We start from the raw sequence: 12,128 nt of genomic DNA, 5'->3' as shown, positions 1-12,128 counted from the left end.
TGGACTGGCACACACGCACCATCTTCCTTTACATTACTGAGAGCAGCTTTCCTCCCGCTGGCATAGAGTGGCACACACGCACCATCTTCCTTTACATTACTGAGAGCAGCTTTCCACTCGCTGGCATGGACTGGCACACACTCACCATCTTTGTTTACATTACTGAGAGCAGCTTTCCACCCGCTGGCATGGACTGGCACACACTCACCATCTTTCTTTACATTACTGAGAGCAGCTTTCCACCCGCTGGCATGGACTGGCACACACTCACCATCTTTGTTTACATTACTGAGAGCAGCTTTCCTCCCGCTGGCATAGAGTGGCACACATGCACCATCTTCCTTTACATTACTGAGAGCAGCTTTCCACTCGCTGGCATGGACTGGCACACACTCACCATCTTTGTTTACATTACTGAGAGCAGCTTTCCTCCTGCTGGCATAGAGTGGCACACACGCACCATCTTCCTTTACATTACTGAGAGCAGCTATCCACTCGCTGGCATGGACTAGCACACACTCACCATCTTTGTTTACATTACTGAGAGCAGCTTTCCTCCTGCTGGCATAGAGTGGCCCACACGCACCATCTTCCTTTACATTACTGAGAGCAGCTATTCACTCGCTGGCATGGACTAGCACACACTCACCATCTTTGTTTACATTACTGAGAGCAGCTATCCACTCGCTGGCATGGACTAGCACACACTTACCATCTTCCTTTACATTACTGAGAGCAGCTCTCTATCCGCTGGCATGGAGTGGCACATGCGTCTTTTTCCTTCACGTTACTTAAAGCATCTCTCCACTCACTGGCATGGAGTGGCACACGCTCACCATCTTCTTTTACATTACTGAGAGCGGCTCTACACCCCCTGGCATGGACTGGCAAGCATTCACCATCCTCAGCCTCATTACTGAGAGCGGTTCCCCACCCACTGGCATGGAGTGGCACACGCGGCATTTCAGTTACAGAGAGCGGCTCACCCTTGTGCAGCCTTATGCTATATACTAAGAGCAGCTATCCACCTATTGGCATGGACTGGCAAACAGGCCTTGTCTCCCTGAATATCACCTTTTCCGTCTAGATCCATACTACCTGCTGCCTTAAAGTTGGCATGGATTGGCACCTGCGCACCATTTTCTGGTTCATTACTGCAAGTCCTATACAACCACTGGCATTGAGTGGCACATGTACCAGCTTCCACTTCATACTGAGAGTGGCTCTCCACCTGCTGGTATAGAGTGGCATGCATGCGCTGTATTCCACTTCATTAATGAAGCAGCTGTCTGCCCACTGGCATGAAGTTCTGTACGGCTGTTGGTCCATTACATCAGTGTAAGATGTCAGCTGCTGGCATGGGTTGGCATGCAGACCGTCTGCCTCAGTTCACAGACCAATTATCAAGTTATTACTTATGGGCGGCTCCCTGGTCACCCTTTTCTTGCCTCCAAGAACACCCAGTGGTTCTTGGCTGTTGAGACTTTGCACAAAAGTCCTTCCAGAATGGCCAGCTATAGATGGTAACTAGATGTGGTGTAGAGGCCTCGGCCCTTCGCGCTTGCCCAAGAGACTGTATGTAGGTGTTCTTCAACTTCCATGCATTCATATATTGAGTCTTCTTGTGCCCCTATGGATGGGCATGGAGGAGCAACTGCCCCAACCCACAGGTGCCTTAGCTGTCAGCTGAGGGAATACGCTTTGGTGGAGCTGCTCAGGGCCAGTGACACACTGCCCAGCATTCATGTACACCAGACCCTGCACAAAACCCTATGCAGTAGGTGCACCTTTTGGTGCAGGCATTAGGCTGGTTACTGGGAGTTCCGTCAGTACACAGTTGTTACTACCACTTTGATAAGGGATGTTTTTAGAATAATGACCCCCAGCAAGAGATCTAGTACAGGGTAAAAGGCCTGCACAGACTCACAGTACACCAGTACTGGCCCCTCTACCAGTGAATGCCAGAGCCACCTTACAGAAGGGAAACTTTGATTGGGTCAAGGTGCCCTGTCTGGGAGGAGGTGAAGGGTGTGGGTAGCCTGAGCTAGATCCATAAGCCACCTATTACTGAGGCCACGCCCACCTGCCTTGTTTAGAAGAGCAGTGTCTTCAAGTACAATTATTCAGGCAGAATCCTCAGACATTGACCAAAGCCACCCACGTAGCCCCCCTCAATCTCCTACCCTTTTTTTAGGTCTCGCCTAGGCAGCACATGCGCTGTCTCTTCGAGTCATGCTGTACTCTGTGGGCTTACAGCCCGCCCATTGCTTTTGATTTGTTTATTAGACTGTAGTTTGCAAAGGCTTGCTTCCAGATGGTTAATCTTTGTTATATGTCCCTCCTTTTCCTGTCTTGCTCCCTCCCATGTAGCATTGGTCTAATACTTGCATCCTTTCACTTTAGTGTATTTAGCTTTGTGTATACACACAATTTTTTTCGTTGCAGAGTGCCCGTATTTTTACAAGGTTACGTTTTCTTATATCATGTTGTTGCTAATGCTTGTAGGAGATGCATTTTAAGCTTTTTTTTTTCATTAAGTGTGCTTTAGTTGTCTTGTCTAGCAAGGCTTTCCCGTGTTGGCAGTGGTTTTGTAATTTATGTGCTTTTTTTCTGCTATTTCCCATATTGCGAACTCCACCCGAAGGGATCGAAGTGCTTTACACGAGCACCAGTTGCATTACACACAGGGACCCATTCACAAGTATAGAAAATTCACAGGCAGCCAGAGATTACGTTATTTACCCAGAAACACAGGATGTTGAGCCTCCGAGGGGGACAAATTCACAAGCACAGAGAATTAACAGGCACAAAGACATTAAGTGATTTTCCCAGAAACACAGGGTATTGAGCCTCCTGCCGAGACTCACACCGCTTTAGCCCTAGCGACAAGGTCAGCCACTCTAACCCTTACAGGGCATCTTCTCCACTCAAGATCAGCATGTAAGATGGCTGGCACTCCTTTTGGAATGTACAATTATAATGCATTCCCATTATGTGTTCCACAGCAGCGCCGGCCATCTTGTTTTCTACTGCTGCAGCAGAGTTAAGTAGTGTGTGAGTGTTTGTTCTGGGCAGAAACCGGTGTACTCCAAAGGGGGAACGGCTTGTTATGGGATAGATATAGAAAAGAAACAGTAACAATACCCAAAATATTTCTAGACAAGACAATGCAGGCATCCCTCTAGCTCCCCACCCTAGTGATAAATTATTACATGCAATCCAAATTAAACAGTGGTCTTTACGGACTAGAGATTACTAGAATAATGGTAGACCTTTCCACATGACAAGCACTTTAAGCTATGCAAGTAGAGGAATATGTAGTTTGGGGCTAAAGTTCAACCGGAGCATAGAACCAGAAACTGACTGTGCCACAAACTGTGATGTAAACTAAAGACAGGCCTGCGCCCTGGCTGTTGCACTAGTCTCTCACATATCCTGATTGTGTGCACACTGTCTTAACCCCTTCCACGCTGATGACGAGCTGGGCTCGTCATGGCGTAGCCTCCTCGCACGCTGATGACGAGCCCAGCTCGTCACGTAACATGCGATTTAAAAAATCTCAGCGTGCGAGCGGAATTCCGCTAGCGCGCATGAGGTTAACCATAGCAACCAGTAAAAGTTTGAAAACAACACTTTGCGACTGAAGTGTATCTCCCGTCATTTACTTGTTCCGTTTCATTCACTGGCATCACCCCGTTGACTGGACAGCCTGGAACGCTCTGTTAAATATAGTAGTGTGTTTTTGAGCTTTAGCTAACACCTCTATGCTGAAATCCAATCAAATGTAATGTTTTTATTTTTTCACAGGCAGAAACGTTCCATACAGTTTTTGTTGTCACTAAGAGCACCTCTTGAAAACACGCAGTTTTTCAGTGGGGCCACAGTAATCCGGCATTGCTTTGAGTCTCTTGCAATGTGTGTGCTATCTCAGATAACCTTTATTAATTGCCTGTGTACTGGTCACACAAATCTCTTTGAGGCTGGCCCCAATGTGCGTCCCAGCTTTCTGTCCGGCCTTCAGTGGTAATACATGCCATATAAATGCAGTTCCAATACAATATAACCATCCTGGTCTATACTAGTACCATAACACTCAGAAGTCATGTAGTTGATTGTTGTTCATACAGATTGCATAATAATTTCCTTATACTACTTGTCACTCACACTCATACGACAAAACTGCTACAGGCATGTCCATCACCTAGTACAGTGCCAGTCCTCAGCAATCAACCACCCATCACCAGCAGAATAGCCATGGAATAACGGAAGAGATCCGCCACTGGTGGACTTTAATTTGGTCCACGGCTTCAGGTCACAACAAGCTTCATACTATGAAGGTTTCTTGACATCTCACAGTGACAGTCAGATGTGGGATGATATTACCAAACTGCTCCCTCTCTCCATGTCTTCCTCCAACTTAAGCCTGCTCAGGATCATACACTTTAAACAAAATATCTCAGAAAGGACATCACAGTGCAGTAACCAACGTAATGGATTGTTAGGATTGTTGTTATAAGAACTGCTAAAGCTGCCAGATTACTGACCATCATAAACTGTGTGCCTTTCTCACCCATGTCTTCATCCACCACACTGCTAAGCGCTGCAACACACAATATCAGCACATGGTGGACATTACACGTAACACAGAAACACTTACATATAAGATCAAAACAGAGACAACACACTCCCAACCACACATCCTACATGGTGCAGTATGATAGCCATTTGGCAAGTGCTTCAGCGCCCCACAGAGGGGTAGAAAGCACTGCAAACATGTTACGATGCTGTACAGTACAATAAAGTTGTGTTCTTGATGCCACCAGCCCATAGCATTCACAGTGCCAATTCTGCCTCATCTGATCACTGGTTCTTTTTTCCATCCCCAGAACATCCCAACCTTGGGCAGCGTCGCTATCACCATGGCACTACACAACTGTGACGAAGTCGCCGTTGCCGGCTTTGGGTACGACATGAACTTGCCAAATGCGCCACTGCACTACTACGAGAACATTAAGATGTCCGCCATCAAAGAGGTAAGGCATCTCAAAGTGCCTAGTAGTGTCTGAGGATCTGATAGGGCTGTCTCTTTCCTCCTTGTCAATATCTGAAGATCTGGTAGGCAAGTGTCCTTCCACTTGCCAGTATCCCATGACCTGGTAAGGCAATGTTCTTCCTCAAAGGCAGTGTGTGATGATCTGATAGGCCACATTCCTTTCTACTTAACACTGCCTGCTGATCTGAAAGTGGTTTCCTTCTTTGAAGTTAGTGTGTGGTGACCTGGTAGTGCAATGTTCTTCCTCAAAGCAGTGTGTGGAGATCTGATAGAGTGGTTTCCTTCTTTGAAGTTAGTGTCTGGTGATCTGAAAGGGCAGTGTGCCTCCTGCAAGGCAGGTAGTGTGTGGTGATCTGAAAGGGCAGTGTGCCTCCTGCAAGGCAGTGTGTGCTGATCTGAAAGGGCAGTGTGCCTCCTGCAAGGCAGTGTGCCTCCAGCAGGGCAGTGTGTGCTGATCTGAAAGGGCAGTGTGCCTCCAGCAGGGCAGTGTGTGGTGATCTGAAAGGGCAGTGTGCCTCCTTTTAGGCAGTGTGCCTCATGCAAGGCAGTGTGTGGTGATCTGAAAGGGCAGTGTGCCTTTTGCAAGGCAGTGTGTGGTGATTTGAAAGGGAAGTGTCCGTCCTGCAAGGCAGTGTGGTGATCTGAAGGGGCAGTGTTCCTCCTCCTAGGCAGTGTGCCTCCTGTAAGGCAGTGTGTGGTGATCTGAAAAGGCAGAGTGCCTCTTGCAAGGCAGTGTGTGGTGATATGAAAAGGTAGTGTGCCTCCTGCAAGGCAGTGTGTGGTGATCTGAAAAGGTAGTGTGCCTCCTGCAAGGCAGTGTGTGGTGATCTAAAAAGGTAGTGTGCCTCCTGCAAGGCAGTGTGTGGTGATCTGAAAGGGCAGTGTGCCTCCTTCTAGGCAGTGTGCCTCCTGCAAGGCAGTGTGTGGTGATCTGAAAAGGAAGTGTGCCTCCTGCAAGGAAGTGTGCCTCCTGCAAGGCAGTGTGCCTCCTGCAAGGCAGTGTGTGCTGATCGGAAAGGGCAGTGTGCCTCCTTCTAGGCAGTGTTCCTCCAGCACGGCAGTGTGTGGTGATTTGAAAGGGCAGTGTGCCTCCTTCTAGGCTGTGTGCCTCCTGCAAGGCAGTGTGCGGTGATCTGAAAGGGCAGTGTGCCTTCTGCAAGGCAGTGTGTGGTGATCTGAAAAGGCAGTGTGCCTCCTTCTAGGCAGTGTGCCTCTTTCTAGGCTGTGTGCCTCCTGCAAGGCAGTGTGTGGTGATCTGAAAGGGCAGTGTGCCTTCTGCAAGGCAGTGTGTGGTGATCTGAAAAGGAAGTGTGCCTCCTGCAAGGCAGTGTTCCTCCTGCAAGCCAGTGTGTGGTGGTCTGAAAGGGCAGTGTGCCTCTTTCTAGGCAGTGTGCCTCTTTCTAGGCAGTGTGCCTCTTTCTAGGCAGTGTCCCTCTTTCTAGGCAGTGTGCCTCTTTCTAGGCAGTGTGCCTCCTGCAAGGTAGTGTGTGCTGATCTGAAAGGGCAGTGTCCCTCCAGCAAGGCAGTGTGTGCTGATCTGATAGGACAGTGCTCTTCCTTCTAGTCTGTCTGGCGTTCTGATTGGGTAGTGGACACACTCTAGGAGGAGCGGTGTCACCAATTACAGATAGACACTGGTCTTCTCCAGTGGGGAGTGTACCTACCTCCTAGTGACCCAGAAAGCCATGGATCTTTTCTAGGGATGCATGTGGTGCAGGAGGTGGGCACAGAAAGGAACTGACCCTCTCTAGCGTGCAGTGTGCGACCAGATCATGCAAACAGATACTAATGGGCACCTTCTATTGGGCACTGACTGGGTTGCATCCTCTCTAGGGGGCAGTGTGCTTACATGAGGTGTGCCCAGACATTAGTGTATCATTTATAGATTGCAGTGTGCCCTCAAGAGGTGGCACAGGTTCACATCAACCTCTGCAGGGGACAATGTGTTCATCGGCTGTGGGCACTGACTGGATTGCGTCCTCTGTAGGGGGCAGTGTGTTCACATGAGGTGGGCACAGACATTAGTGTATCCTCTGTATGTTGCAGTGTGCCCACAAAAGGTGGCGCAGATTTACATCATCCTTTGCAGGCCACAATGTTCATTGGCAGTGGGCACAATGAGGAAAGAGTCTTCTGTAGGTGGCAGTGTGGTCATAGCTGGTTGACACAGACTGGGTTGAATCCTCTGGAGAGGGCATGTGCCCACAGGAGGCGAGAGCAGGCAGGGCTGTCTCTTCTGCAGCTGGCAGTGTCTGACATGTGATGGTCATAGAGTTGGATATGATGTGGGTGGCAGTGTGCTCACTGGTAGGGTTGTATCCTCTGTAATTGGCAGTAGGTTCCCAATAGGTGGGCTCAGATTCGGATCATCCTCTCAAGGGGAGAGTGTGTTCCTAGGCGGTGGGCACAGACCTCCATAGGGGGCTTTGTACTCGCAGGGGGCCTGCCCTGGCAGGGCTGCTTTCCCTAAATGGAACAGGACCCCCACAGGAGGTTGGCACACTCACCAGCAGTTTGAGATAGAGTTCTACTCCTGTTCTGGATGCCATGTGCCGTTGTTTTTGGCGGGTATAGGTCTTTACCAGTGTGTTGCCCCACGCCATCTGAAGCGTGTGGGAGTATGCTGCACCTTCCCTTTATCACAGCACTTTCTAGCTCCTTATTTATTGTATTTATTTATTTATTTGAGTTTTATATAGCGCTGGCTAGACCCGGAGGTATCCGAGCGCTTTACATGAGGATCAGAGTTACAGGTTAACATGTTAGATTTGTTTAAGAACAATCAAAAACATAGAAAACAAAGAAAAAGGGCAGCGTTACAGAAAATTCGTTATGGGAGGGGGAGGGAAGGGAAAAAACAGGGAGACCGGGAGAAACTGTGCCCAATGTCCAGCTGGGTAGGTGACGGCCGAGGGGATGAACCAGGGCCGATCTCAATAGCTGAACCCAGCAGCTCCACCGGGCGTCGGACATAATGCTCCTTGTCTTAAGGTTTCTTTTCCTTGTGCTCACAAGTGTTAGATTTTCTTGGCAATGAGCAGGGCTCTTTGAATCTAGCGTTCAGTGTAAGGTCACCTGCCCAGTGTATGTAGGTGCAGCCTCCACGCCCTTCCACCCCTCCGCCCTCAGGGCACAAACACACTTTGTAACGTAGTAGAGTGACCGGGCCGTCTGACTACGTTCTACTTGAGATCTATGAGTATCAAGGTGGTGATGGGAGAGTGACAGTGATGCTGATCTAAATAAATACATGAAATACCAGCATTTGTAAAGCGCACAGCTACCTCTGGAGAGGTGTCTCGGCACGGGGGGCCGTCTGGAAGATTAAGCGTGCTATTGCCCAGAGTCACATGGTGGTGGGCTACCCTGCCGCTGGTGCCAGGGATCGAACCATGAACCCCATGGTCCGTAGTCAGGCACCCTGGCCGCTGCGCCACACCTCTTCCACAAAGAGTACAGAAGGGTGTCATCGGAATGTAATGTCTCTCTTAGGATAAACATAATAAATACATCTTATGTGCTCACCTGCTTATTATTAGCAGATGCCTGGCACTAAGTCCCATATATATGTCGAATTCTAGACAAATCGATTGCTGTGACTTGTACATAGACCAAGATGCCTTCAGTAATGTGCTACCATATCATTCATGTTTGTGCTGATTATAATTCATAATCAAAATTGTTCATAGAAGTTCTGATAAAAATGTGTTAACAAGAGAAAGTCCTTGTGTCATTTGCAAGTGGAGCTGGGCCGATTCTATAAGCCAAAGTTCCAAATGGAGACTAAAGAACAGTCTTTAAAGCGGTACTTACAACCCTGCCAACTTCAGTAACCATGGAATTGTTAAGCAATTATTCATTGAAATGATGCTCCCAGAAATGTGCAGGTTCGTTTTGGCCTAGTATAAACATTTTAAAGGCCTCCTAAGAACAGCAACTAAAGACCTATAAATAAGTCTTAAATACTGTTTTTCAGGTTTTTCTAAACCCTAGAGACTCAGTGCCCTTTCCTAAAGTAAAAAAAAAAATAATAATATAGGGGCAGTGTAGGGATACCCTTCCCTCCTATGCCATGTGGGGGGGGAGGGGCAAGGGAGTTGGGCACCCAAGCACATGCTGCAATGGCCTTTAGCCATGCGCAGTGAGGAGCTGTGTACGCCTGACGTTATGGCACGTTTATGGCATAGTGTTCAGAAAAACATGTTGACCCCTTCTCCCCTTTCTCATGTGCTTCTATTCCTTCTTTCCCTTGCCCAGCAGGGCTCTGCTCTGGTACCTAAAAGAGATCTCTTTCTGCTATATCATCCTTTCTGTTTGCCTAGCCATCCATCCATCTTCAAACCCCTTACTATAAATAAGTTCTTGAACGGTTTACAGCATATGTTTCCTCCTTCATCATGCCTCAGTGGGACCTTAATCTGGTCCTAACGTGCCTGATGTACATTCCCTTTGAGCCCTTGTGCAATTGTCCTCTCATGATGCTTTACCATCAAGTCGCCCTTCCCGGTGTCAATAACCTCTGCCCATTGGGTCGCTGAACTTTAGACTACAGACATCCAAGCCTCCATACTTGAACATTAACCCAGACAAGCAGGTTCTACAAATCAGAGCTTCCTTTCTGTCGAAAGTCATCATTCCCTTTCATATAGGCCGGTCACTCATTTTGCCTACTTTTTACGCTCCCCACATTCCTCTGAAGAAGAGGAGCGACTTCACCGACTGGACCCAAAAAGAGCGCTGTCGTTCTACCTTGACTGCACAAGAGAGTTCTGGTTGGATGACCAACTCTTCAAGGGAAATGTCAGAGAGAAGAAAGAAAGGTATGTGCAGAAGCGGACGCTGGTTCGCTGGATCATGCTCTGCGTTAAGATCTACCACGCACTGGCCAAGAAGCAACCTCTTGAGGCTCATTCCACCAAAGCAAAGGCTGCAACCACTGTGTTAGCAAGCAGAGTCCTAGTCCTGGACAGTTGTCAGGCAGCTATGTGGGCCTCTCTGCAGACATCCACAAAACACTCCTGCCTGGAGAGTCAGGTCCGTCGGGATAGGCACTTTGACCGTTTGGTACTGCAGGACTTTTTGGTGTGAAATTGTTTGCCAGACCCACCTCCAGGAAGGTGTTGCTTGAGCATCTCTTTTAAGGTAAGAAATCTGCAGCTAGATGTCTCCATCAGATTAACAAGTTACTTACTTTTGGTAATGCCTTGTCTGTTAGAGACTCCATCTAGCCACAGAATCCTTACCATTACACCTGGCTCCTCGGTCTGGGTACGGATTGCTAGGGACAAGGCTTTTCCCTTTTTGGGCCCTAGTTTTCCACACCAGTGGTCAGTAATGTTCGTGGCTCTGTACTCCTGGCAAAGTCGCAAAAATAAACTGACATCAGCACACTGGGGTGACACTATATAGGGACCACGCATGTGACTTCTTGCGCGGATAACGACAACGATGCCATGCGGATCCGAGCAACACCACCTACCAATGTACAATGGCACTGCTCATGAAAATTCTGTGTCTCAAGTCTGATGCCTGGGGATAATTCTAAGGTAAGGAGTCTGCGGCTATACAGAATCTATACCAGATAATGCGTTACCGAAGGTGAGTAACTTGTTCTTCTCGATCTATTTAGGAAAGTTTCGATGCCACTGGGGAATATCAGTCTCTGAATTACCCCTTAACAGAATCATGTGAGAAGTGACTTGGACAGAAAGGGGACTGTATCCAGGTGAACCACAAAGAGACGGTAGTCCTCTCAACCAGGAAGACTTTAGAGTCTTTAGATTGTGTTATTTCTGAACCTTTTTATGAACCTCTGCTTATAAAGGGAACCTCATATTGAGGCCTTAATTTCCTATAACGCAGAGGAGGGAGTCAAACCATTCTCACCACTCAGAGATGATTCAGCGTGCTGTCCAAACAAGTGTAGTTATTGACAGTTGCCTGAGAGACTCCCCCTTCTGGATCTGACACACTGAAAGAGGTCTTTCATCTCAAATATCACTTACCTTTAGGGAAAGCACATGTTTTGGAATCAAGTGCCTTTTTGTTCATTTAATTGTTAATCAATTCTCGGTGGACTTGAATTACCCTCTTTGTGTGTTTGGAGTAAAGTCATGTTGCTTGTGTCTTTTGAAGACAGCTCAGGTGTCATTTTTAAGCATCAAGGTGTGTCTCTTTGATATTTACTCTAATACCTGAATGCTAAATTATGATACAATATCAAATTCTAAAAGGTTCCTCTGATGTGACAGTAAACACGGAATCGGATCTGCCTCCACACTGCTGCTAATCTGTCAGCTTCTTTCAAACATATATTGTTTGATATTTAATTAATTTTAGCACCTGCCTTTCGGCCCATATTGGGTATTTTTCATCCAGGTCTGAGTCTTACATCTCAGCCAGCCAGTCAATCCATCTACTAGACTCTACTGATTTAGCACTTTTTTAAAAATAGTTTAATGTCCTATTCTGAATGAATCTTAGATCCTGTCCTAAACCTTCAAGGGATCCCTTCTATCCTGTACTTACCCCTCAAGAGATCACTTCTATCCTGTACTTACCCTTCAAGGGATCCCTTCCATCCTGTACTTACCCTTCAAGCGATCCCTTCTATCCTGTACTTACCCTTCAAGCGATCCCTTCTATCCTGTACTTACCCTTCAAGGGATCCCTTCTATCCTGTACTTACCCTTCAAGGGATCCCTTCTATCCTGTACTTACCCTTCAAGGGATCCCTTCTATCCTGTACTTACCCTTCAAGGGATCGCTTCTATCCTGTACTTACCCTTCAAGGGATCCTTTCTATCCTGTACTTACCCTTCAAGTGATCGCTTCTATCCTGTACTTAGCCCTCAAGGGATCCCTTCTATCCTGTACTTACCCTTCAAGGTATCCCTTCTATCCTGTACTTAACCTTCAAGGGATCCCTTCTATCCTGTACTTACCCCTCAAGGGATCCCTTCTATCCTGTACTTACCCTTCCATTTAATCGCGCCCAGAGAGTATGTACTCATCAGAAGTCCCTTCAGACATACCCAGTCAGCTGACCCTCCAGCATTTTCTTTTTTCTTGTCTT

The 12,128-nt window shown here is 47.5% G+C and overlaps 1 protein-coding gene across 1 annotated transcript in view; it reads left to right on the top strand.

The window, feature by feature from the left end:
- Nucleotides 1-12,128, top strand: part of ST3GAL3 (ST3 beta-galactoside alpha-2,3-sialyltransferase 3) — a 732,784-nt gene that overhangs the window by 658,765 nt on the left and 61,891 nt on the right. The window contains exon 13 of the mRNA XM_086953194.1: nucleotides 4,887-5,033. Within this exon, the coding sequence (XP_086809320.1) occupies nucleotides 4,887-5,033 (147 nt within the window). The remainder of the gene's footprint in view (nucleotides 1-4,886; nucleotides 5,034-12,128) is intronic.

Source organism: Lissotriton vulgaris, chromosome 1_2, assembly GCF_964263255.1.
Source record: "Lissotriton vulgaris chromosome 1_2, aLisVul1.2, whole genome shotgun sequence".
Classification (NCBI taxonomy): Eukaryota; Metazoa; Chordata; class Amphibia; order Caudata; family Salamandridae; genus Lissotriton; species Lissotriton vulgaris.
Note: the sequence above shows the minus strand (reverse complement) of the source record. Positions and strands in the feature narration are given on the sequence as shown.